A 25,427-nucleotide genomic window follows, 5' to 3' on the forward strand; every position below is an offset into this window, starting at 1 on the left:
AGGCGTGGGGGCTGAGAGTTAGCACTTGTTCCTACAGAGGACCAGGGTTCAATTCCCAGCACCGACACGGCAGCTCAACTGTTTTGCAACTTAAGAGGCAGGAGATCTGACACCCTTTTCTGACCTCCAAGGATACCTAGCACACATATGGTGCATATACATGAAGGCAAACACTTATACACATAAAATAAATTAACCTAAAAATAAACTACAAGAAAAAAGCCAGTTATGGTGGATAGGCAGATCTCTGAGTTTCAGAGCCTGGTTTACATAAAGATTTCCTGTCTCAAAAACCGATAACGACAATATTATTATTATTATCCATGTAAAAGTGTGTGTGTGGCTTAGGATAGAGCTCAGTAGGTAAAGGCAATTGCTGTCAAACCCGAGGATCTGCTTTCGAGCCCCAGGACACACAAGGTAGAATAGGAGAACTGACTCACAAATTGCCCTCCGGTCTCCACACGCGTTAAATGAGTGTAATAAACTTATAACTTGCTTTTATTCCCCAAGCTCAACCAGCGCCTGACCCAGAAAGTGTGCGGAAAGAAAAAAACCTAGGAATATATCTCTTAGTGACCCGACTTCAGGCCAGGTCAAGGGATAGAAAAGAGATTTACTTTGTTTAAAGTCTCACAGAAGAGAGATTAGAGGAGGCGGGGACAGTGAGGGAACCTTCCTGATCTCCCGGCCGGAGGATGGCGGTCTTTGCCCGCTTACTGGAGCGACTCGGATGGGCTCGAGCTCAGGAGGTGGTGGAGGAGGAGGTCGAGGAGGAGTGCAGCCTCCCCGGCGCGTCTGGGAGCCTCCCGGCTGCGCCCCGGCCCCGGTGCTGGCAGAGGCTACACGGGGGTGCGGCGGCCGCATCCGGCCTGCGCTTCGGGGCGAGCGCCATGCAGGGCTGGCGCGCACGCATGGAGGACGCGCACTGCGCTCGGCTGTCTTTGCCCGGGCTGCCATCAGGATGGGCTTTTTTCGCCGTTCTGGACGGCCACGGAGGAGCGCGGGCCGCGCGCTTCGGAGCGCGCCACCTCCCAGGTCACGTGCTAGGGGAACTAGGTCCTGCGCCCCTGGAGCCAGACGGCGTGCGCCAGGCTCTGCGTAGCGCCTTCCTGCACGCAGACGCGCAGCTGAGCGCGCTCTGGCCCCGCGGCGACCCCGGTGGCTCGACGGCTGTGGCTCTGCTTGTGTCTCCGCGATTCCTCTACCTTGCGCACTGCGGGGACTCGCGCGCGCTGCTGAGCCGCTCGGGCTCTGTGGCCTTCTGCACCGAGGACCACCGTCCCCACCGGCCTCGGGAACGCGAACGCATCCACGACGCCGGTGGCACAGTCCGTCGCCGGCGCGTGGAGGGCTCCCTGGCCGTATCGCGAGCCCTGGGTGACTTCGCCTACAAGCAGGCACCGGGCAGGCCTCCTGAGCTGCAGCTCGTGTCCGCTGAGCCCGAGGTGACTGCGCTGGCACGCCAGGATGAGGACGAGTTCGTGCTCCTGGCTTCTGATGGCGTGTGGGACGCTCTGTCTGGTGCGGATCTGGCTGGGCTAGTGGCGTCGCGCCTGCGTCTGGGCCTGGACCTGAAGCTACTCTGTGCGCAGCTGTTGGACACATGTCTGTGCAAGGTCCTTGGGCCACTGCATCTGGGAAGGAGGGGCTTCGTTGATAAAGGGCGGGGCTGAGCTAGAGGGTGTGAGTGTCTTGGGCACTTCTTGGGCAGAGCAAGAAGGATGCTTTGAACCATGATGGAGACTAGAACTGGCCGATACGTAAGGGGGAGGGATTTAACAGAAGGGGCGTGGCTTCGAGGAATGGGATTCGTGCTAGGACTGGAGGCTAGCCCTGAAGTGTGTCTGAAACAGGAAGAGTCCTAAAATAGGAAGAATTTTAAAAGATTTGGCTGTCTATTTTATTTAAATTGTATTACATTTTAATGTGTGTGTGTGTGTGTGACGTATGTGTAGCTCAGAGAACATTTTATGGTAATCAATTCTCTCCTTCCATCAATGAGTCCCAAGATCGAATTCAGGTTGTCAAGCTTGGTGTCGGGCAAGTGTCTTTGCCCATGAGCCATCTTGCTGGGCTGTGTTTGTTTCGTTAGCACGTCACGGTGGCTAGGCCCAGCAAAGGGCATTGTCCGAGAGATGGGTCCAAAAGGGAGACAGCTTGAATTAGTGGAGGGAGACTCCCAACAGGACGGCGGGCAAGCCACGCCCTCACAGGCATGGAATCCTGGGGTGGAGCGTGTGCCCCGCCCACCAGGGTCTTTTTTTTTTTTCCTTCACTTTATCCAGGGAAGTCTGGATAACATGACCTGCATGGTGGTCTGCTTCCCTGGGGCCCCCGGGCCCTGTGAGGAGGCAATCAGCAAGGAGAAGGCTTTAAACGAAGCCCTGATGCACAGAGTTGCTGGTGAGCCGCCAAATGGCCCGTGGGGGGGCGGTTGGGCCGCGCGCGCGGGCTCAGGCTCACGCCCTTCTCCTCCTCAGAGCTGTATGCCTCTGCTCAGGAGCCTCCATGCCTGAACACGGTTTTCAGGAGCCTGGCCTCACAGGACATCCCGGGCTTGCCTCCTGGAGGAGGGCTACACAGCAAGTGAGCAGGGGTGAGGTAGGATGGGGCAGGGTGGGGACAGGGCCAGGGCTCCTGAAGGCTTCCCTTTGCTGTCCAGGGCCACTGTCATTGCTGAAGCTTACTCTAAACTGCATCATACCCCGGAGGATTGTCAAGAGGTAAGGCAACCTGCGTACACCCTTGCCCGCCCCGCCTCACCCCTGCAACTCCAGCAGTTGAAGGACTGGACTACGTGTGACTCTGTTTGAAAACAACAACAACAACAACAAGGAAGAAAGAGAGAATAAGGGCAGGTGTTGGAGAGATGGCTCAGTGGTTCCGTGGTTAAGAGCATCTGTTGCTGTTGCAGAGGACTCAAGTTTATCTCCTAGAATCCATATGGCTGATAACTCTAGTCCCAAGGGATCGATCACCCCCATCTGGCCTCTGCACACATGCAGTGTACTTATACATACATGCAAGCAAAAACACCCATACACTTAACATTTTTTTATTAATTAAATGTAAAAAGAAAGAAAAACCAGGGGGCGGGAGAAATGGCTCCGTGGTTAGGAGCACTGACTGCCCTTCTGTAGTAGGATCTGGTGCCTGAAGACATGCATGCAACAGTGCACTCATATATTTACAATAGAGAAACCTTTAAAAATAAAAACGAAAAACCAGAAATAAAATAAAGAACACAGACGGGAGGCTTGCAGAAGGCCGGGCTGGGTTGCTTCTCTCTCCCACGTTTGTGTTTCAGAAGAGGTGAGGTGGGGCAGAAGCCCTTGAGCTCAGGCCTGACTGACAGCACCCGTCCTCCAGACCATCTGCACATCTCGGGGAAATCTGTGCTTCCCTACCGGACAGTCGGGGCGGAAAGCCCGCGGAGGACGGGCCTGGACTCTGTTTCCTCTTCTGCTTCTCCCTCAGCGTCTCATGAGGGGGAATTCCACCCTCTCCCAACAGCAGAAAACCCAACCCAACCCCCTCGACTTCTCCCCCTTAACATTTAAAGCCAAGCAGATCTTACGTGTTCAGCATAACAGCCCTTCTGGTTTCTTTGTTTTTTTTAACCTATGCTACAAGGAGGTGGTGATAGATGTGTTTATGAAATTTTACTTAATAAAAGTAATCCCATTGCATTCCCTCTCTTTTTTGTTGTTTATCATTATTACAATTACTTCCTTTTGAGTGTGTGTGCGTGCGTGCGTGTGTGTGGGTGTGTCTGTCTGTCTGTCTGTCTGTCTGTCTGTCTGTCTGTCTGTCTGCGTGAAGCACCTGCTGTGGCCTGTCTGTGAGAGCTGGATGGCCATGTTCAGGAGACTGTTGTAGGGACTGAACTCTGGTCTTCAGGATTGGCAGTACGCTCCATTACCTGCTGGGCCATATTGTTGAGCCAGTTTCTTTTTTCTTTTCTTTTCTTTGTTTCTTTCCTTCCTTCTTTCCCTCTGTGCTTCCTGTTTATGAATGTTTTGCTTGCATTTATCCACATGCATTCATTGCATGTACGCACAGTGCCTGCACAGGCCAGAAGAGAACTCCCTTTACCCTGGATTTACAGAGTTGTGAACGTCCCTGTCATCCCTGCTAGGAACCGAACCACATTCCTCTGCAAGAGTAATAAAATAAGTTCTGGGGCTGGAGAGATGGCTCAGTGGTTAAGAGCACTGACTGCTCTTCTGAAGGTCCTGAGTTCAATTCCCAGCAACCACATGGTGGCTTACAACCATCCTTAACAAGATCTGACGCCCTCTTCTGGAGTGTCTGAAGACAGCGACAGTGTACTTAAATATAATAATAAATAAATCTTTAAAAAAAAAAAAGAGTAATAAGTTCTCTTAAATGCTGCGCATTCTCTCTCCGGCACCCCTTGAAGTTTTGATCATGGAGCTCAGGAAGGTGTTGACATGGAAACTTTCCTGCCTCCACCTCGCGTGCTGCGGTCACAGGCGTGTGCCACCTCATTGGGCCATTAGTATGTTTGTCTATTCAAAGTGGTTTGTTGCCCCAGATATTAAGGCTTGTGAGTCCAAAACATCTGGGCATCTGGGAGTGAGACAAAGATGACCGATGATCAGGATCTGCACAGCCCCTCCCAACACCCACCCACCCCCAAAAATCAGGGCTGGAGAGGCTCACGGGTTAAGAGTGCTTGCTGTGCAGTCATAAGGATCTGAATTCAGGTCTGTGCTAGCAGACACCTTGCAAATGCCTGGAATCCCAGCTGCAAGGGAACCGACGCCCTCCCTGGCCTCCACACAGGCCCACACTCCTGAACACACACTCCATTAATCAGTTAAATCAGAAATTAGTTGTGCTGGGCATGGTGACCTATGCCTTTGATATAGATGCAGGATGCAGAGGCAGGTAAATCTGTGCGTTCAGGAACACCCTGGTCTACACGGTGGCTCCAGCACAGCCAGGGCCATAGAGAGAAAAGAAAAGAGCCATTTGCATGGTCGGCGCATGTGCGGCAAGCCACTGCCCAGTCACCCGGCTCTCTTCAGAGCTGTGAGCCAGCCCAGCTCAGGAGATCCTGGCGGCCCGGTGCAGACGACAGCCTTGTGTGGGGACAGCAAACAAGGGAGAAGTAATAGTAAACGATGTCACAGGAAAAGCACAGGGGAGAAAGGGAAGGCGGGAGGGAATGAGCAAGGAGCTTCACCTGACATTTTGTTTTGTTTTTTTCAAAATCTTGGGCCAAGAAGATGGCTCAGCGGGCCCCCAAAGACCGACAAACTGAGTCTGATCACCTGGAACCTGCATGGTGGGGGTCAGAGGACAACTTGTGGGAGCCGATTCTGTTCTCCCGTCGTGTTGGTCCCAGGAACTGGACTCACATCCTTAGGTTCTGGAGCAAGCGTCTTTACCTGTGGAGACCCCTCTGTGTCCTGCTTTTGTGTTTTAAAAGTGTTGCAAGAAAAAGATGTGCCAGGAAGTGGTGTCCTTTTTTTTTTTTTGTTTGTTTGTTTGCTTTTTGAGACAGGTTTCTCTGTATAGCCCTGGCTGTCCTGGAACTCACTCTGTAGACCAGGCTGGCCTCGAACTCAGAAATCCGCCTGCCTCTGCCTCCCAAGTGCTGGGATTAAAGGTGTGAGCCACCATGGCCCAGCTTCCAGTGTCTTTAATACTAGCACTTGGGGTTGGGGTCGGGAGCAGAGGCAGGAGGATTTCTGTGAGTTTGAGACCAACCTGGTCTGAGTGGTACAGTCTTGTCTAGTGTGCAAGTCCTGTGCACATGCATGTGTGCACACACACACAGAGACACAACTGGCCAGGCTTATGTTTACTGGGCTTGAAGTATTTCCACTGGGATGTTCTATGTGTGTGATGTTCATGTGCATGGGGCACAGGTGACCTGTGTGCACAGTATGTGGTGGAAGCTATAGGTGGGGCTTCAGGGGCATCTTAGACACAGGATCTCAGCGACTCAGGCAGCCAGTGGACCACAGTGATGTGCCATGCCTGCTGCTGCCTCCAGTGCTGGCAATGTTAAGAGACATGTTTGTAATGGGTACTGAGGACCCCGTTCCCAGTCCTAATGATGACAGAACAGGCACGTCACAGTCTGAAGCCATCTCTCCAGCCCTACTAAATGAGACTTTTATAGGAAAAAATTGCTAGCTCTTGCTTTATGGAAGGCAGAGCGGAGGGAGCTTCACTCTTCCCATTTCACAGATGGGTAAACAGAGGAGAGACATGGAGGCCACGCTCACAAGCAGTGTGGCTCTCCTTTAGTTGGGTAACTGTTCTAGCTTGGCCTTGAGAATCCAGAAGTCGATAAAAATCTGAGCTTGTTCCAGTGCACCCAGAGCCTGGAGGGCGTGGGGGGCTCAGAGAATTATAGCCTAGGCCAGAAGTTTCCAATCTGTGGGTCCTGACTTCTCAGGGGATCAGAGGACCCTTCCCACAGGGGTGACCCGAGACCATCAGAAACCACAGATGTGCCAGGTGGTGGTGGCGCACGCCTGTAATCCCAGCACTTGGGAGGCAGAGGCAGGCGGATTTCTGTGTTCGAGGCCAGCCTGGTCTACAGGGTGACTTCCAGGACAGTCAGGGCTACACAGAGAAACCCTGTCTCGGAAAAACCAAATCTAAAAAACCAAAAACCAACCAACCAACCAACCAACCAAACAAACAAACAGAAACCACAGATATTTACATCATGATTCATAACAGTAGCACTATTACAGTTATGAAGTGTCAATGAAGAAAATTGTCTTATGGGGCTGGAGAAATGTCTCTGCTCTTCCAGAGGTCCCGAGTTCAATTCCCAGCGACCACATGATGGCTCACAACCTTCTGTAATGGGATCCGATGCCCTCTTCTAGTATGTCTGACGATAGCTACAGTGTACTCATCTCTCTCTCTCTCTCTCTCTCTCTCTCTCTCTCTCTCTCTCACACACACACACACACACACACACACATATATGCTTTTATGGTCGGGAGGTCACCAGGACTCGAGGAGCGGTATTAAAGGGTCGCAGTGTTAGGACGGCAGAGAGCCTCTGTCTTAGACGATGCATGTGTAGATCACCCGGTCTTGTTTGACTGTTTTCATTGTTTGTTTCTCAGACAAGGTCCCACTGTGTAGTCCTGGCTGACTTGGATTTCACTCTGTAGACCAGGCTGGCTGACCTGGAACTCAGTATATGTAGTCAAGGCTGGCCTCTAGTTCAGTGAGACCTACTTTTACCCCTGCTTCCTGAGTGCTACGGTTAAAGGTGTTGTGCTGCCACATCTGGCCCATTTGTGGTTTTAATTTTACAAAGATTTACTTGTATTATTTTTAATTACATATGTGTGAGGAGGTGGTGGGCATGCGCATATGAACGCAACCCTATAATTACGGGTGGTTATTAGCCCTGTGAGTGCTGGGAATGGAACTCGGGTCCTTTGCAAAAGTAGCAAGTTTTTTTTTTTTTTTGTTTGTTTGTTTTTTAACTGCTGACCCATCTCCACGGGCTGTTTGTGTTCTTAAATATATAGCCTCAGATGACGATGAAGTCACCCTCTAGCCCAGGCTGGCCTCAAACTCGTGATCCTCCTGCCTCAGCCTCCTGGTTTGTGGCAGAACAACTGGTGCACTAGATTTTTCAGAGCAGAATTAAGTAAGAGTCTGACCTGAAGGATGAGGTTCAAGTGATGGCCAACATAGACCCAGCACAGCACCCAGGAAACGGACTGGCCAAAGGCCACGTGGGCTGATTCTGTGAGTTTGGTGGGGAACCCAAGTAAGCTAAACCCTTTCCCTGTCTCTGTGCCTCAGTTTCTCGATCTACAAATCAGGAACTGCCTGATTGCTTTGAGTTACCGCCTTTCACCCAGCCAGGTAGAGCTCTAGGGGAGGGGCGTGTCCGCATGATGATGTAAGTCTGGGTGGGGCCTATGGGTCCCGCAGCGGAAGGCTTGGAGGGTGGCGGGGCTCCAGTCTGCCCGGACGTGTTGGCGGGGAAGGGGCTGCAGGGAGTCTCCGGGCCTCAGAGCCTGCCGGATTGTTGGGACGATCCTACTGTCTCCTCCGTGGGCAAAACTCAGCCGTCGCTGGGCACGCGTGGGGAGCAGATCCGGGTCCCGCCAACCCTTCGCTCCTAGTCTATCCCCCACCTTCGCCCCCGCCCCCACCCCAGCCGCGACCGGGCGGCGGTGAGTCAGCGGCCCGCCGCGCCCCCTCGCTCACTTCCTCCACACCTTCCCCGGGAGGGTGGGGGGCGGCAGGGGTGGGGCCCGGCCTGAGAAGCGAGATCTGGGGCACAGGGGATGTGCGGAAGTGTTACTTAAAGGTGGAAACTGATGCGATAGATCCCTTGCTTAACCAGGGCGACTCCCGCCCCCCTCTAAAAACTGAGAAGTCCACGGAGCGAGTTGGAGTGCAGAACCTGCACGGCCAGATCTCTACTAAAGAATTCGATAGTGGAGACCGCGGGAGATCAAAGAAAGGCCCCTTCTCTTCCACCAAGCTCCCCCTCCAACTCGGGAGCGAGGCCCAGGGTGCACCCCCACGCCACAAGACCGGGGAAGGAGCGCAATTGCGGAAGCCCAAGGTTCCGCGTTCTCTTTTAAACGCTCTCCATCCCCCGCCTGGAGGCGGCCACGGCCCCTTTAAGGCGCAGGGCATTGTGGGTGTGGGGAGTGGAATTTTGGAACGAAATGTAGCAAAGAGAGTACAGTAGTAAGAGTAACCGCGTAGGTGCTGCTGGCCGAGGGGGTGCGCCGGCGTGGTTCGGAAGCTGCACCCCGCTCTCCATCGCAGGGGATCCCAGCACATCAGAGCACCGGAGGGAGGAGGCGCCTGAGGACCCGCCCCGGCCCGGTCCACGTTCTCCCCAGGAAGCTGGACTCTATGGGGCGGGACCCCGAGAGAGACTGAGCAGAACCTGGACCCAGCCCCGCACCCCTGCACTTCCAATCAGGGGCGCCCCGGGAGCACTCCCCGTGGGCGCGCCGCCCGCCCTCCGCGCAGCCATGAGGTGAGCCCCAAACCCTCCTGCCCGGTCCCAGCCGGGAGCCGGCTCCGCGCCCCGCCTTTGTCGCCCCCCCCCCCGGCTCATTCGGGGCTGGATTTAGGGGACACAGTGCTTTGGGCGTCCCAGATCTGGGCCGATGCCTCCTGGAGCGATCTCTAAATATCGACACCCCGTTTCTTCACACTACTCCCTAAAGGCTTGGGGCGGTGCCGGCTGAGGTTCTCCTGATGGCTTTCAGGTTTAGGGAAGCTCTCGGGAGTCAGAATTTGAAGACTTTTGGGGAGAGCACCTCCGAGTTCGCAGACAGGCAGAACCTCGCAGGGATGATCTAGCACGAGCGGGCTCAGAGTTACCGCCCCCAAACTCGGAACCAGGTGGGGGGCTGGCTTGGGAACCCGAGCCCTGAAACTCTGAGCCTCGGGCTGTGGTCTTCGGACTCTTGCGTCTGGGGCACTGGATGAGAGTCCCGGAGTGGAACCGCGGTCCCTAACTTTGAGGGTACTTCTTGGTGTCCCTAAATTTGGTGGACACGGAGGTTACCCTGTGGAGGGAGTCTTGGGAGGCTGGCCCACCGGGCCTAGAGGGTCTGGATGGGACCCTTCTCCCCTTAGGCACCCAGGCTGGGTCCTAGGACCCTGAAGCACGCCAGGCCCAGGGCGGCTCCTGGCCTCCCGGGCCAGAGGACGGTTCTGGTCCCCACCCCACCCCCCACCTGGTGGCTGGGAGGGAGGGGGCGCGGCAGCTGGGGGAGGGGGGCCTTTGTCTTCCTGACTCACCTGTCGAGACAGCTGGTGTGGGGGGCGGGCCCCCGAGTGAGCACTGTGGCCAGCTGCTTTCCCCACGCCACGGCCCCTCCCCCTGGGATCCTTGTCGCCGGGTGTCACCCCCCCTTCCCCAAGCCGTGGGATTGGAGGAAGGGGCGCTGGAAAGCGTCAAGGTCATAGCCTTCTCCCTAAGGGACCCAGGCTGACCGTCTTCTTCCAACTCTTCCCAGGAATTTAATCCTGTGGGTGAGGGGGACCCAGGGATTTTTTTTTCCTTGTCTTCCCTGGGACCTGCCCTGAACTCCTGGGTTCACCTGAGGGCGGGGCCTGGCCTGACAGAGGCCCCCCCTCCTCTCAGCCCCAGCCCCCCATAATCTCTCCCTTGGGGCCACAGCTTGACAATACTATCTCCTTTCCTCCGCTTCGGAGACTTCCTGCCCCGAAGCCCCTGGCTGGAGGAGGAGTCTCCTGGGGACCGTTGGGGTTTAACCCCCGACGCGCACATCCTCCAGGCTCGCCCTCTGACATCTAGGTGACATTCCTCTGTGGGACCCCGAGCTAGACCCCTCCCTCCCTCCCTCCCTGCCTCCCTCCCATGCCTGCCCCTTGTCCTGTGAGAGTGTTGGGATTTGGAGCAAGAAGGGGGGGGACATCGAGACACCCTGGAGACTTCCTGCCTGGCCTTCCCTCCCCCATGGGAGCTCAGTCCCCCTAAAGGGGGTCAGTTCCTCCATTGCCCCCCCTTGCTGCCCCCAGCCCCGCCCCTCCCCCACCCGTTTCCGGTCCCAGGCCCGGTGGAAGGCGGATGGCGGATGTCCGAGTTAGTGCCGCCTCACTCGCTGAGACCGTAAAAGGGCAGGAGCACCGTCTAGGCCGGCCCCCCGCACCCCACCCCAGCCCCGTCCTCCTGCAGCCCGCCCCCCTCTGGCTGTGGCCAGGGCCACACCTCCCTCCCTTGAGGGCAGGCACAAGTTGAAAAGACCCCCCCCTTAGGAGAGGGTCTCTCTCGTCCTTGGTCACTTGCTGGGCTGTGTCACTTCTCCAAGGACAGCTAGGATTGAGAGATAGAGACAGAGAGACACAGAGAGAGAGACCCTTTCCTTATTCCCATCTGGGTAAACTGAGCCCTGCCCTCCAGGCCCGGTGCCCCCGAGGTTCTTAGGCTGTGGTGGGGAGGGGGCAGGACTGGTTTGACTTCCGAGGGGGAGCTGGAAGGGTTAGGTTGAGATGGAAAATTACAAGATACGGTCCTTTTTCTCCCAGTTTGACAAATATTTGCCGAGTGTCTGCTGCATCCGGGAGCTGGGAAGGCAGGGAAGGGGTCAGAGGGCTGAGGGCTCTCGGCAGACTTCTGAAAGCACTGCTTTCTCCTCTTGCAATAACAGAGTAGCATTTTTTTTTACTTTTAAGTGCTGTAGCGGGTTCAGTCACTCTTCCTGCCAGGTGGGGCAACGTGGGCCTGCAGTTTGAATCTCCACCCAGGCTGAGTGCAGTGTTAGTACCAGCGTGCGCCCCTGGTCTTACTCCCAGTTCACAGGTAGTAAAACCGAGGTGCAGTGATGTTGAGGAAATGGCCTGTTAAAGTTTAATGGTTTGGGAATGCGGTGTGGTGACTCGTGCAGTACTCACGAGGCCACTGCAGGAATACCGGGAGCGGGAGCCCTTGGCCTAGTGACTCCATTCCCAAAAATATATAAAAACCAGGTTAGAGGTAGGAAAGTTCGAATTTGTACCTAGGACTGTCTGCGTCGAGTAGTAGTACAAAAAAGAAAACGAGAACCACCTATGGGTTTGTGTTTTGTACAAATAACATACTTTAACCATTAGCACTACCCCACCCCCACTCACATAAGGTCATCCTCTGCTACATAGCAAGTTGGAGGGCAGCCTGGGCTATTCTGCTTCAGAGACTTAGAGCTCAGGATGTGTGTGTGTGTGTGTGTCACAAGTTTCATGGTGCAAGGAGATAGTGGGGTAAGGTTGGGGCGGGTGGTAGGAGAGGGAACTGCCAGTATTTGGCCACCTCTGTCCCCCAGAGGCTCCCTCACTCTTGGGGCGCCCAGCTGCCGAAGTGGAGTCTGTCAGCTGCAGGGTTGTGGGTTCGGTTCTCTGTTGTTCCCTTTTATCCCGTGGACTGGGTGTTGGGAACTCCAGTTCCTAACCTGATGGGCGGGCCGTGAAGTGAAGTTACCCGGAGGGAGGGTCTGGAACCGGAACCGGAACCGGCTGCCCAGGGAGGGAAGAGACTCACCTTCCACTGTGCCGGTTCTGGGGATTGAACTCAGGTCCTCGGGCTTAGCAGCAAGCACCTTTCCCTGCCGAGCCATCTTGCCAGCCCTCCACTGCCCCCTTGGCTTCCAGACCCTCCTGCCCGCATCTCCCAAGAGCAGGGATCACCGCGCCTGTGTGGATTTTCCACTCCAGCTCCTTGCTGGGACAGGGTCTCGCCATGTGGCCCAGGCTGGCCTCCCCCCTACAAGGCCTTCCTGCCTCCGCCTCCGAGTACAGGGCTCTCCAGCCCGGAGCAACCACCCTTCATTTCCTCCGCCCAAACCTCGGTCCCGAGGATCCCTTTGCCTCCCCGGTGCATCCCAAGGACCTAGCGCGGTGGCCAGCACTGGGGAGTACTCAGCAGAAGTACTCAGCAGTTGTGAACAGCAGACTCGCAGGAGCTGCTGACATTTCGAAGGTCGACGATGCCGACCGAGCATTGGGCTCCGACTTCCGACGCACGCACGCGCACACACACACACACACACACACACACACACGCAGTATTCAGCAACCAGATGAGCCCTTGGCGGATGCGATGCAGGCACAGAGAGGTGAAGACACTTGGGCAGAGGTCACACAGCGAGTGAGCAGAGACGCTCCCTTTTGAATTCACGTTCATTGAAAGATGAGAAAACAGTCTGGTTGATATTTTTAAAACGGCAGGGTAGGAAGGAAGGAGTCTCGATCATCGGGGTGCTGCACAAAGAAGGCGGCGCGCCTAAATATACTCGCTCACAGGCGTGTGGCTGACGCGAACAGCTCAGGTGACAAGGGCCTGGGGAAATCACACTTCCGAGTCTTCATGCTTTTGACCTAAATTCACTATTTCTTAACCTTTTCTTTTTTAAGGATTTGGAAAAAATAGTTTGATTTTGACTTGAGTGTGGCGGTCAGAGGTCCTGCAGCAGGATCGAGCTCAGGCCCCGCGGCTTGGAGGCAAGCGCCCTCAGCTGCTGAGCCGGCTTGCCGGTCCTGGTGTGGCGGTTCCTTTCCTTGAGACAGGGAGGGTCTTACCGAGCCACAGCCAGCCTGGCCTGCTGGCCTCAGACGTGAGATCCTCTTGCGTCAGCCTCCTGCCTGCGCGCAGGCCCTGTCCAGCTGAGGCTGGTTCTGGTTTGTTGTTTTAATCAAGGGCTTGAGTTACAAGGGTGTCTCAGAACAAAAGACTGTCGAGCAGAAAGGACTGTCAGGAGGGGTGCAGATGAAGTGGTTGGGGGGGGGGGGGCTGGGAAGGGAGGACGTCTAGGCCGAGCAGGTGCTGGGAGGGGAGAGGGGGCGCTGGGACAGAGCAAAGGTAGGAGGGACGCCGAGGCCGGAGCCCTGGGGCCTCACAAGCCCTGGATGGGAAGTGGCAGACTGGGCTTTGCAGGGGTGGGGGTGGGGGATGGGGGTGGGAGTGGGGGGAGCGGGAGGGGCAGGGACCCGGGGAGATGGGGTCCTAAGAAGGTCGTTCTGTAAGGTCATCTCTACAGCCTGGTCGAGGACAGGACCTGCCCAGGGTCATCCAGACTGCAGCTCTCCTTCAGTACCAGAGCCGTGTGGGGCAGGACCTCCGAGAGGCCAAAGTGCACCTGGGTGGGGCAGTGATGCCGTCTGCACTGGCATCTGGCCAGGGTCTGCCCTGGGTGTGGGTGGCAGGTGTGGGTGAGGCTTTAGCCCTGCCCTGCCAAGGGTGCCCGAGCCAGAAACAGTCCCTTGAAGCTATGCTTCTTTCGAATGGCACCTGATGTTTGGGTGGGACCCACGCCGCTCCGGGGGCCTGTGGCTGACAGTGGGGCCTGGGAGCTGCTCGCCTGGCTTCAGGGCTTCAGCTATGCCTCGCGCCTGTGTGACTGAGGGTGGAACAGGCCACCTCTCTGGGCCTCTCCAGTGTGCCCAGGTAGAAGGCTGTGTGTCCTGAAGGGACGCAGTGGGACAGGAGTGACCTGGGTGGGCTCAGGGCCTAGGCCCACCTAAAGAGGGGGTAATTGAGCGTCATACGTGCAAAGCAGGAGTGCTAGGCTAGCCTGGCCTGCCAAGGGGCTTCCCCTGCTGACGCGTCACAGCAGGCGTCACACCCCAGCCCCCAGCCCCGCCATTGCTGGGGTGAGGTTTCTCTCCCCTGGAAACCACAAACTTCTTCTTTTCAGGAAAAGGCCTGGTGGGGGTGGGGTGAACTGCCCCGAACTTCCCCTGTCTGGTGGGAGTGGGTGGGGCCTGGGCTCCCCAACTTCCCTTGTCTGTGTGTGACCTTGACCAAGTTACTTCCTGTCTGTAAGCCTTACCTCCTGTCCTGGAGGAGAACTGAGTCTTCCAGGAGGACAGGTGTGTTTGTGGGGGTCTTGTGTGATGGAGATGTTCAGGGTACCCTGGGACTGACGGTACTGAGCACTCAGTACTGACTGGTTGAGTGCACAGTGCCTCAGTGCTGCCAGTGACCAAGCCCTCAGTACCCCAGTGTATACTAGTGTACTGGCTGGTTCTGTGTGTCAACTTGACACAGGCTGGAGTTATCATAGAGAAAGGAGCTTCAGGTGAGGAAATGCCTCCAGGAAATCCAGCTGTGGGGCATTTTTTTTTTTCGAGACAGGGTTTCTCTGTGTAGCCCTGGCTGTCCTGGAACTCACTCTGTAGATCAGGCTGACCTCAAACTCAGAAATTCGCCTGCCTCTGCCTCCCAAGTGCTGGGATTACAGGTGTGCGCTAGCACTGCCCAGCTGGCATTTTCTCAATTAGCGATCAAGGGGGGAGGGCCCCTTGTGGGTGATGCCACCCCTGGGCTGGTGGTCCTGGGTTCTATAAGAAAGCAAGCTGAGCAAGCCAGGGGAAGCAAGACGGTAAGAAAGTTCCTGCTTCCCGGCCTGACTTCCTCTGGTCATCAACAGCTGTGTGGAAGTGTAAGCTGAATAAACCCTTTCCTCCCCAACTTGCTTCTTGGTCATGATGTTTGTGCAGGAATAGAAACTGTGACTAAGACATATTGGTAGCAGAAGTGGGGTATTCCTGTGACAACCTGACCATGTTTTAGGGAGGACTGTGGAAGGACTGTGGAACTTTGGGCTAGATGATCCATTCGGTGTTAAGATCTCTGTGGAATGTTGTGTAGGAGCTTGGAAGATAATGTTGAGAACAGTGCAGAAGATGGAGGCCTGGCTTGTGAAATTTCAGAGGGAAGACTAACGACTCTTAGCAGGGCCATGTTTTGATTGTGAAGATTCTATGGTTATGGCTAGCTGGGGCTGAAGAATCAGATGTGAGTAACAAATACCAGAACCAGAACCACTGAAGCGAACCTTTGTGTTACTGGGACTATTGATGCTGGTTAGCTGGAGCTAAGAAATTAGCGGTGATGAAGAAGAGGGGTGGAGAGGCAGGGCTGTAGAGATGGCTCAGCGGCTCTTCCGAAGGTCCCGAGTTCAAATCCCAGCAACCACATGGTGGCTCACAACCATCCGTAACGAGATCTGACTCCCTCTTCTGGTGTGTCTAAACAGCTATAGTGTACCTACATATAATAAAATAAATAAAATATTTAAAAAAAAAAAAAAAGAGCCGAGCGGTGGTGGCGCACGCCTGTAATCCCAGCACTCTGGGAGGCAGAGGCAGGCAGATTTCTGAGTTTGAGGCCAGCCTGGTCTACAAGAGTGAGTTCCAGGACAGCCAGGGCTACACAGAGAAACCCTGTCTCGGAAAAAAAAAAACAAACAAATCCAAAAAAAAAAAAAAAAGAGAGAGACCAGCATCACTGAGGTGAAATCTTCTGGGAAGTGTTTTCTGAGAGCACAGAGGCTGTGTTCCAGAGAGAGCCAAGATTGTACCTTGTGCTGTGGCTGGACTTGCTAATATGTAGGTGTCACCCAGGTGGTACTGGTTTTGAAGGCATGAAGGGGTCATGAAGAGCAGCTGAGGCTCAGCACTGTGAGAGGCCATGGAAGGCCATTGGTGAAGGTGCAGCCTCAGTTGTAGTTGATGGCCCAGGACTTGAAGGGGTCGTGTAAAGGAGCTGAGGCTTGGCACCATGAAGAGAGTTTATGAGAGGCTATTGGTGAAGCCTAGTTATAGCGGAAAATAGTGTTTTGGAGATGCCAGTGCCATGCGATGGCCACCAAGAACAGCAGCAGCAGTGGAGTACAGGCAGCTGGAGCCTAGAAGACAAGATGTGTGCTACAAAGGGCAGAGCTGGAGAAGCCCTTGGAGGAGCCGAGAAGATCTTGAGTGGATCCCAGACACTGGATGGTTAGAGTTTGATTTTGCTTTTGATTGTGACTGTGCCCTGACATTTTTCCCTCTTGAAGGAAGAAAGTATTTTAGTGGAGCCCACAGTTGAGAGACTTTATTTTTTTTATTTTTTATTTTATTTTTTGGATTTGGTTTTTTCTAGACAGGGTTTCTCTGTGTAGCCCTGGCTGTCCTGGAACTCACTCTGTAGACCAGGCTGGACTCGAACTCAGAAATCCGCCTGCCTCTGCCTCCCGAGTGCTGGGATTACAGGCGTGAGCCACCACTGCCCTGGCTGAGAGTTTGAATTTTTAAAAGACTTTGAATTTTAAAAGATACTGGACATTTTAAAGGGATTGAATTTTTAATATGTAAAGACTGTGGGACTTTTAAAGTTATTTAGATCTTGGGGATGAATAAGAAAGTAAGGGTTGCAGCTTAATAGTGATGTGTTTGTGTGTCAACTTGATAAGGGGTCAATTGTACTGGCTAGTTTTGTGTGTCAACTTGACACAGGCTGGAGTTATCACAGAGGAAGGAACTTCAGTTGAGAAAATGCTGAGTTACTAGGTTCTGTGCCTAGTACCTAATGCAGATCCGTTCCTGCTCGGAGCCTTCGGGAGGGAGGGAGGAGGTAGACCATCGTGTCTTCCCTAAGTGACAGGTGAGGGAGGGGCGTGAGCTTTCTGGTCCTGTGGAAAAAGGGTTCGGCGGGGGATTTGAACCTAGGGCTGTGGTGTGTGCCTATATTTGAGCTGTTGTTTTCTTGCATCAGGCAGTGGCCTCCACGGCTCTGCCTGCCCCAGGCTGAACCAGCTGCCCCCTGGGTACTCCCCAGCCTGAATTCTTGACTCTTGAGGCTCTCCTGTGGCCGGACAGGAGCATACATCCAGGAGGGTGGAGGCAGGGCAGTCTGTCAGGGCCACCACTATGTCGCCATCCCCAGCCACAGGGTGTGACGGTGCAGCCAGGAATGTGTGCCAAATGGCTGTTTGGGCCCTGGGGAACCAGATGGACCAGGTGGCCAGTAAAGGCAGCCTCAGGGCAAACATCCCCAGGGTCCAGGGATCTGTCCTCACACTTCCTGCCCTGCTTATCTGACCTGAGCTGGGAGCAGAGGTGGGGGTGGAGAGGTGGTAGGGGTGGGGAAACTGAGGCCAGGCAGAGGCCGCCTGCTAGTCCTGGCAGCTCCGCCTTTTCCCGTTGACCTGTATCCACTTTTGATTAAGGCTGTAGAGTCTGAGGCCGGGTCTGTGAGCAAACCGCTTAGTCCCCAGGTCAAGCCTTGTGGACCCTGCTCTATCTCTTTTCTGCCTCTTCCTGTGTGTGGCCTGCCTATCTCTTCCGTACAGTGAGCACACTGTACGTCTGTCAGTCTACTTTTATAGTACTGTGGATTCAACCAAGGGCCGGAGCCAGCAAACTGGGCAAGCTGAGCCCCGCCCCCCCCACTGAGCCACGCCCCCAGCCCCTCACTGGGGGATTCTAGGCAGGGGCTCTGACCACTGAGCAACACTTCCTGTCGTGCATGTACAGCCACACCCCTGAACAGGCAGCAGTCAGCTTTCTGCATCTACTATATGGATCGAAGGGAAATGTGACTGGCCCCTCTGCTTTCTCCCCGGCAGCGAGACAGTCATCTGTTCCAGCCGGGCTACTGTGATGCTTTATGATGACAGCAACAAGCGATGGCTCCCTGCTGGCCCGGGTCCCCAGGCCTTCAGCCGCGTCCAGATCTACCACAACCCCACTGCTAACTCCTTCCGAGTTGTTGGCCGCAAGATGCAGCCAGACCAGCAGGTGCAGCCTCCCTCTGTCCGTCCCTCTGTCCCTCTGCCTCCCTGCCACGCAGCCCCGCCAACCTGTCTCTCCTGCAGGTGGTTATCAACTGTGCCATCATTCGGGGTGTCAAGTACAATCAGGCCACGCCCATCTTCCATCAGTGGCGAGATGCCCGCCAGGTCTGGGGCCTCAACTTCGGCAGCAAGGAGGACGCGGCACAGTTTGCAGTCGGCATGGCCAGCGCCCTAGAGGCCTTGGAAGGTTAGATGAGCAGGCGGATGGTGTTGGGGCTCACGATGCTGCGATAGGGAGGCTGCAGCGGGGGGATTGTAACAAGTCCCAGGCAGGCCTGGATGACACAGCAAGACTCTGTCACAAATAGATATGTAAATAAAATCCGGACTGGGGCCGTAGATCTGTAGGCAAAGAGCTCACCCAGCGTGTGTGTGTATGTGTATGTTTGTGTGTGTGTGTGTGTATGTGTATGTTTGTGTGTGTGTGTATGTATGTGTGTGTGTGTATGTGTATGTGTTTGTGTGTGTATGTTTGTGTGTGTGTGTGTGTGCGCGCGCGCGCGCGCGCGCGTGCAGCACTCTGCATTCAGTCCCCAGCACTGTGTAAACTAGGTCTGGTGGTGCATGCCTGTCATCCCAGTACTCAGCAGGTAGAGGAGGGAGGATATAATGAGATTAGGGATATCCTCAGCTACACAGAAAGTGGGAGTCCAGCCCAAGCTACATAAAACTATCTCAAAAGCATGCGTGCGTGCATGTGCATGTGTGTGTTGGAGGACAGGAGAGGTGGCTCAGTGCTTAGGAGCATTTACAGCTCTTCCAGAGGACCTGGGTTTGACTCCCAGCACCCACATGACGGGTGGCTCAGAGCACCAGGGGATCTGACATCTGGCCTTTGCGGACACTTGTCATATACGTGGTACACAGAAATACATGTATAGGCAAAACACCCATATATATAAAATTAAAAAAACAAAACCTAAATTCAGCCAGCGTGGCAGTCCATACATTTAGTCCCAGCACTCAGGAGGTAGAGGCCGGTGGATCTCTGAGTTCAAGACCAGCCTGGTCTACACAGTGAGTTCCAAGACAGCCAGGGCTACACAGAGAAACCCTCTCTCAAACAACCAAACAGACTGGGGTTTGGGGTGAGCAGGAGAGGCCCCTCAGCAGTGCCGTGCAGCCTCAAGCTGCTCTCCTGCCCTCTGGGGCCGGAGTCTACCTACCTAGAAGCCTGCTAACTCGTGGGGGAAGACTCCCGTGGGCAGGGCTCTGCCTGGTGCATGCCAAGGTATAAAGGCCCCTCTAAGAGGATAGCAGGCTTCCCTGTCCAGCCTCCACTGCGTTCCCTGTTGGTCACGGAGGTTCATACATGTAGAATGAGCCTTTGAGAAGGTGAAGCTGAGAGGATGGAGAGTTCTGGCCCATTCTGGCCTCCGTAGCTACACAGGTAAAGCCAAGTCCATAGGCAGCATGCAGTGTTAAGGGCTCAGTGGCCTGGGGCTGCCACCGGGTGCCAGGTCCTGCTGTCATCCCACTTCAAAATAAAGTCTCTAAAGTCTCTGTGTGCTATTTCTACGTCTTTATTGTATTTATTTGTTTGTTTGGAGACAGGGTTTCACTCAGTAGACCAGTCTGGCCTCAAACTCAGAAATCCACCTGCCTCTGCCTCCCAGAGTGCTGGGATTACAGGCGTGCGCCACCACCGCCTGGCCTTTTATTTATTTTTATTCTTTTAAGTTCCCTAATGATGCCAAAATCCTGTCTTTTTTTATTTTTTAAAGAGGTGTTGGTAATGGAATGGGGTGATGGCTTCGGACAGGTGCTCTGCTTCGTCCCCACGTCCCCAGCCCCCTCGAACAGCACTGCTCTGCGTTCTGTAGAGGGAAACCAGCTCAGCGGCTGAGGTGTTGGCCTCATAGGGCCTTGTTAGTATTAGCAGAAGAGCTTACCCATTCTGTGTGCATGGGCAAATGCCATTGGGAGTGCAGACCTGGGGTTGGTCCCTCAGGGCTGGAAAACTGCTTGTTTTTTTAGATTTCTTTCTTTTTTTTTTTTTAAGGTGTGTGTGTGTGTGTGTGTGTGTGTGTGTGTGTGAATACACTGTTGCTGTCTTCAGACACACCAGAAGAGGGCGGCAGATCTCATTATAGATGGTTGTGAGCCACCTTGTGGGTGCTGGGATTTGAACTCAGGACCTCAGGAAGAGCAGTCAGTGCTCTTAACCGCCGAGCCATGTCTCCAGCCCCCCTGCAGATTTGTAACCTGTACTGCTTAGTGACTAGTGTAACCTCTGTGTCCCGTGGGTGTCCCACCTCCCAGGGGCTCAGGCCCAGGGAGGCCACCCCGACCTCTCTTTTCTGGGTGTTGTGCCTTGTGAGGGCGGTCAGAGCCTCTGGTTCACTGAAATGGCATCAGGGGAGGGAGACTGAGGGAGTGCAGCTCCTGCTATCTCACTGTGGTTTTCTCTTCACCTTCCAGGAGGCGGGCCTCCTGCAGCCCCAGCACCCCCAGCACCCCCTGCCTGGTCTGCCCAGAGTGTCCCCTCCCCAGAGGAGCTGGAACCACAGAAAAGGTGAGGACCCTCACTCCGAGGCACTGCTGTTCCCAGAGTTACTCTCTAGAAAGGTCAGGGGCCAACAGTCTAGAAGTTAACAGCATTCAGACACCGTCTGCCAAGCTCCTGGGACCACGTAACTGCAAAACCGGATGTGGTAGCACACAGCCGGTCATCTCCGTGCCTGGGAGCCTGAGGCAGGAGGGTTGCCAAGAGTTTGAAGCCAGCTTGACCCTAGAAATCAGTAGCGGGGGGGGGGGGGGGGGGGGGGGGGCCTCTGTTGTAAAAATCAACATGGTGGCACTCTCCTTTCCAAGCTCTGAAGGTAGAGACAGGCGGATATGCAAGCTAGAATCCAGTATGGTCTGCAGAGTTCCAGGCTAACCTATGCTACACAGGGAGACCTTATATAAACAGGGACAAAAGGAAAAAGAAAACGTAACACCCCTCCCCCCACACACACAAAGAATCGGATGAGGGAATAAGCCATTCTGGCGCACCGCCCCACCCCTCACCCCCACCCTCCTCAGTCCACTCACTGCAGGGTCCCACGCTTTCTGAGCCCGTGGCCACTGTGGATCGACTGCTCGAATAGTTGGAAGGACCTTCCCTGGGCCCTTGGAAGGCAGACTTGGAGGGAGGGCGGGCACCAGCCCCACTGGTGACCTCGGGAGGTGAACCAGAGGCTTCTGGTCCTGTGTCCCCGTCCCCCTACCCAAGCTGGCTGACTAAAGCCCCTTCCTTTCCCCTGTGCAGGCAGCCCGAGCATATGGAGCGGGAGCGCCGGGTGTCCAACGCTGGGGGCCCACCTGCTCCCCCCACTGGGGGCCCTCCTCCCCCTCCAGGCCCTCCCCCTCCTCCAGGGCCCCCTCCACCCTCAGGTCTGCCCCCATCAGGGGTATCTGGGGCAGGTCATGGAGCAAGGGCAGCCCCACCCCCTGCACCCCCACTCCCGGCAGCTCAGGGCCCCAGTAGTGGGGGTTCCGGGACCTCAGGCCTGGCTGCTGCCATTGCTGGAGCCAAACTCAGGAAAGTGAGCAAGGTAAGGAGTGTGGGACTAGCCCTGAGGGGACAATGGGAGGGGTCAGAGTCCCCAAGGGTGTCACAGAGGGCTGGGAGGTCACCTGGCCTGCCTGTGAAGCCTTCTCCCCCTTTTTATTCTTTCAGCAGGAGGAGGCCTCTGGGGGGCCCCTGGCCCCCAAAGCTGAGAACAGTCGAAGCACTGGTGGGGGGCTTATGGAAGAGATGAACGCCATGCTGGCCCGGAGGTGAGCCTGAGCCCCAGAAGGCAGCAGTGTCAGGGTCAGGCTGTGGTGGCGCTGATAGGGCTCCCTCCCCGCCCCTCCCTGTCCTCTCCCTCCCCTGTGTAGCCCAGGGTGAACTTCTGATGCTCCTGCCTCAGCTTCCTGAGCGCTGGGATGACACGCTGCACCCAGCTGATGACAGCCACGCCCAGGACAGGATGCTGGAGACTGTCGTCCTGAGGTGGCTCCCGGGCCCAGGCTCTAGAGCACCCACACTCCGGGCTCGAGCCACGGGGCTTCCACGGGACTGTTCTGGAAGCTTAGATCCTTAGACCTTGCTGAGCGAGACGCCTCCTCACCCTAAAGTTCTCAGGCTTTCCGGGATGGGAATTATGGGGAACCTCCAGATTCTAGAGGAGCAATCTCGGGGCTGGATTTTTCCTTACATTTTAAGTTCTTTCTTTTTATTTATTGTATATATGAATGTGCCCGTGACTCCCTGGAAGAACACTTTCTCTCCTCCCACCATGTGGGTTCTGGGAATAGGAGTCAAGTGGTCGGCTTTAACAGCAAGCACCCTCCTTACTGAACCATCTCGCCAGCCCTGAACGGGATCTGTTGTTGCTGTTCTCAGCCCTGGCTAGGCTGGGACATAGAGTGATTCTCCTGCCTCTGCTTCCCACATACTGGGATTACAGGCTTGTGCCATGCCGTTCCATGTATTTTTCTTTGTTTTGTTTTTGAGGCAGTCTCTCGCTATGTAGACAAGGGGCCTTTGAACTCACGGAGATCTGCTTGCCTTTAAATATATTACATTTAATTACTCATTGTGTGTGTATGTTCTGTGGAGGTTAGAGGATAATCCGCAGGACTCAGTTCTCTCCTTCCACTGCGACTGTGCTTGCTGCAAGCCCCTCTGTCTGCTGAGCCAACCTGCAGGCCCCTTCTCTAACTTTCCAACCTATTCTGGAATTTAGCAGTGGGAAGGGGTCCTATTGACTGGCAGAGCGCGAACTGTAGCTTGTCCTTGCTTGCCCCTCTGCAGAAGGAAAGCCACACAGGTTGGGGAGAAGCCCCCCAAAGACGAGTCAGCCAGTGTAAGTAGGGGCTTTCCCACTCCATATTCCTCATGGTGGACACTAGTACCCTAGGGCCGGGTGGCGTGGCAGGGTTGAGCTGGCTTTGGACCTGGAAGAGGAACATCTAAACAGGGTAGTTTATAATACTTTTATTTACTGCCAGCAGGAGGAGCAAGAGGCCCGACTCCCTGCCCAAAGTGGTGAGTGACAGCCCTGTCTATCCATAGAAACTACAAATCCCAGGATGCATTGTTATTGCTTTGACAGCACTACAAGGGGAAATCTGTGAGGACAGTACTGGGGCTGTAACTTTGTAACTTTGACCTGGTGGGTTGAGAGGCGGTATGGCACTGCGGGGCAGTGCTTGTCTCTGATCTTACTTGTTGCCCACCCACCCACCCAGAGCCTGGACGAAGACCCTGGGAGAAGAGCACAACCTTGCCAAGGTAGGACGTCCGTTAGTGCTGGCTGGGGGGGCCATGACAGAGCCCCAGGATAGGACCCTCATCCTGCCCTGTGCCACCTCCTCCAGGATGAAGTCGTCCTCTTCTGTGACTACCTCCGAGGCACACCCCTCGATGCCCAGCTCCAGTGACGACTCCGACTTGGAGAGGGTGAAGCAGGTAGCTTGGGGAAGTAACTAGAAAGATGTCCGGAGAGACAGACCTGGCTCCAGAGTGGTTCTAGGGAAGGCTTGGGCCGAGAGGAAGAGCTGGTGGGTGGGATCTGGGGCCACACCCACACTCTTCCAGTAGCTGTAACAGGCCTTTCCAGTCATCCCTGATCCTGCTGAGTCCCCAGAATCTTCAATGGGTCCGTGTCTCCAGCTATGCGTCTCTAGTAAGAGTTGGCAGGAGACTCTGGACATTTGGCAAGCTTGGTACCGGATGTTCTCCAATACTGTTCTGCTGGCCCCAAGAACTCTGCTATAGAACATTACCCTCATTTTGTGACCTTGGCAGCTATGCCAAAGGATGAGAGTGGGGAAGGGTTGTTGGACCAGCTTTCTCTGTCTTCAGTCAAGAAGAAATGAAAGAGAATCTGGCCCCCCCAGAGGAGGCTGGGGGCGTGGCTCAGTGATAGAGTCCCTGCCTAGAATCTCTCAGTGAGGGGATAGGGGCGTGGCTCAGTGGTAGTGTGCTTAGCAATTTAAGATGCCCTATGTTCCATCCCTGACCCTGAAATAAAGCGGACTGTCTGGTGCCTAAGCAGGTAGAGGTACACTATGCCACTCATAACCAACCGAGTTCCATCCACAAAAGCCACGTGGAAGAAGCAGCGAATCCTTTGGAGCTGTTCTCTGACCTCCACCCGCATGCAGTTGTAGGTATATACCTCATGGATGCACACACCTTATGCATACATGCACATGCCTGCACAAGCACACAAAGAAGTGGAAATGTTTAAGAACCTTAGACGGATGAATTGGAATAAGAGCGGGGTCACTGTGAATCCGGGACCCCTCTTGATTGGTTCTTTTCAGGAGCTTCTGGAAGAGGTGCGGAAGGAGCTACAGAAAATGAAAGAGGAAATCATTGAAGGTGCGGCACCTCTGCGCTAACGCACGCCCTGTGTCCATGAAAAGTGCTCGCCTCGGAGGGGAAGGCGGCAGCCGGGCCTGACTTCTGCCTCTCCTTCCTTCCTTCCAGTCTTTGTCCAGGAGCTGAGGAAGCGGGGTTCTCCTTGACTGCAGGGACCCAGAAGACCCGTTTCGCCTTTCTGTACTTCCTGCCTGGCACCTGCTTTCCCTGCCTCGACTTGACCAAGAGTTACACAAGAATGTTTTCTCCCCCACCAGCCCCCACTTGGAAGATTCCATGGGGGTGTGGCTTCCTGGTGCCATGGTCACACCCACGCTGGCTGCTGATTGGATGAGGAGGTCCCACTCCTTTGTTCCCGTTGGTCCTTCCCCTTGGGGCTGGTTCCTCTGCTGGGGATGTACCCAGTAACCCCACAGTAAGGGACAAGGGACAAGGGACTGAGGAGGGGATCTCACTGTCTCTTGTTCTGGATTCACTTTAACGCTTTAATGCCTTGGAAATTTTTTTTTAAAGAAAAAGTATATATATATATATATATATATATATTTGGGTTTTGGGGGAGAAGGGAAATTTTTTTCTCTTTGGTTTTGATAAAATGGGGTGTGGGGATTTTTGAATGCTTTTTTTGAATACCCCAGGCTCGTCCCATCGGAGGCAGCTATGTAAGAGGGGAGATATCCCGCCAGGTGGGAGGTACTTCCCCTACCCCTGGGACACCTCCCCCTTCGCCTTGGCTCCTCCCTCTTTCTGAGGATTTTTGGACCCTCAGTTTTGTGGTTTTTATTTGGGTTAGGATTTCAGGGTCCAGACCATTTTTGCCCTCCGGGAAGATGAAGTGAGGAGAAGAGGAAAATGGGTCCTCCAACGTCTACACCGCGGCTTCTCGGACATGGGCCCTCGCTGAATAAATCTGCAGTTTTCATAAATGCAAAGGTCTCTGGAGTGCTTTAAACGCT

At 54.8% G+C, this 25,427-nt stretch overlaps 2 protein-coding genes across 11 annotated transcripts; both read left to right on the forward strand.

Moving 5' to 3' along the window:
- Nucleotides 1-623: 623 nt before the first annotated feature.
- Ppm1n (protein phosphatase, Mg2+/Mn2+ dependent 1N (putative)) lies at nt 624-3,692 on the forward strand. 6 transcript variants are annotated; one of them, XM_052171732.1, is made up of 5 exons: nt 625-1,619; nt 2,289-2,406; nt 2,504-2,589; nt 2,666-2,726; nt 3,311-3,692. In XM_052171732.1, the coding sequence occupies exons 1-4, from the start codon at nt 699-701 to the stop codon at nt 2,681-2,683; spliced, it is 1,143 nt and encodes a 380-aa protein (XP_052027692.1). In that variant the 5' UTR covers nt 625-698; the 3' UTR covers nt 2,684-2,726; nt 3,311-3,692. The 6 variants fall into 6 exon arrangements, with proteins under 6 accessions (XP_052027709.1, XP_052027692.1, XP_052027700.1 ...); XM_052171740.1 differs by having other exon boundaries at nt 3,314-3,692; XM_052171720.1 differs by having other exon boundaries at nt 628-1,619; nt 2,484-2,589.
- A 5,033-nt stretch (nt 3,693-8,725) lies between these two features.
- Vasp (vasodilator stimulated phosphoprotein) lies at nt 8,726-25,397 on the forward strand. Of its 5 annotated transcripts, none has more exons than XM_052171768.1 (12): nt 8,726-9,022; nt 17,883-18,054; nt 18,132-18,297; nt 20,532-20,625; nt 21,364-21,649; nt 21,778-21,875; nt 22,897-22,948; nt 23,094-23,130; nt 23,334-23,376; nt 23,463-23,553; nt 24,414-24,471; nt 24,580-25,397. In XM_052171768.1, exons 1-12 carry the CDS (start codon nt 9,018-9,020, stop codon nt 24,615-24,617), a joined length of 1,140 nt encoding a protein of 379 aa, XP_052027728.1. In that variant the 5' UTR covers nt 8,726-9,017; the 3' UTR covers nt 24,618-25,397. The 5 variants fall into 5 exon arrangements, with proteins under 5 accessions (XP_052027728.1, XP_052027735.1, XP_052027714.1 ...); XM_052171775.1 differs by having other exon boundaries at nt 8,727-9,022; nt 23,097-23,130; XM_052171754.1 differs by having other exon boundaries at nt 8,728-9,022; nt 21,775-21,875.
- The last annotated feature ends 30 nt before the right edge of the window (nt 25,398-25,427 follow it).

This window comes from Apodemus sylvaticus, chromosome 1 (assembly GCF_947179515.1).
Source record: "Apodemus sylvaticus chromosome 1, mApoSyl1.1, whole genome shotgun sequence".
NCBI lineage: Eukaryota > Metazoa > Chordata > Mammalia > Rodentia > Muridae > Apodemus > Apodemus sylvaticus.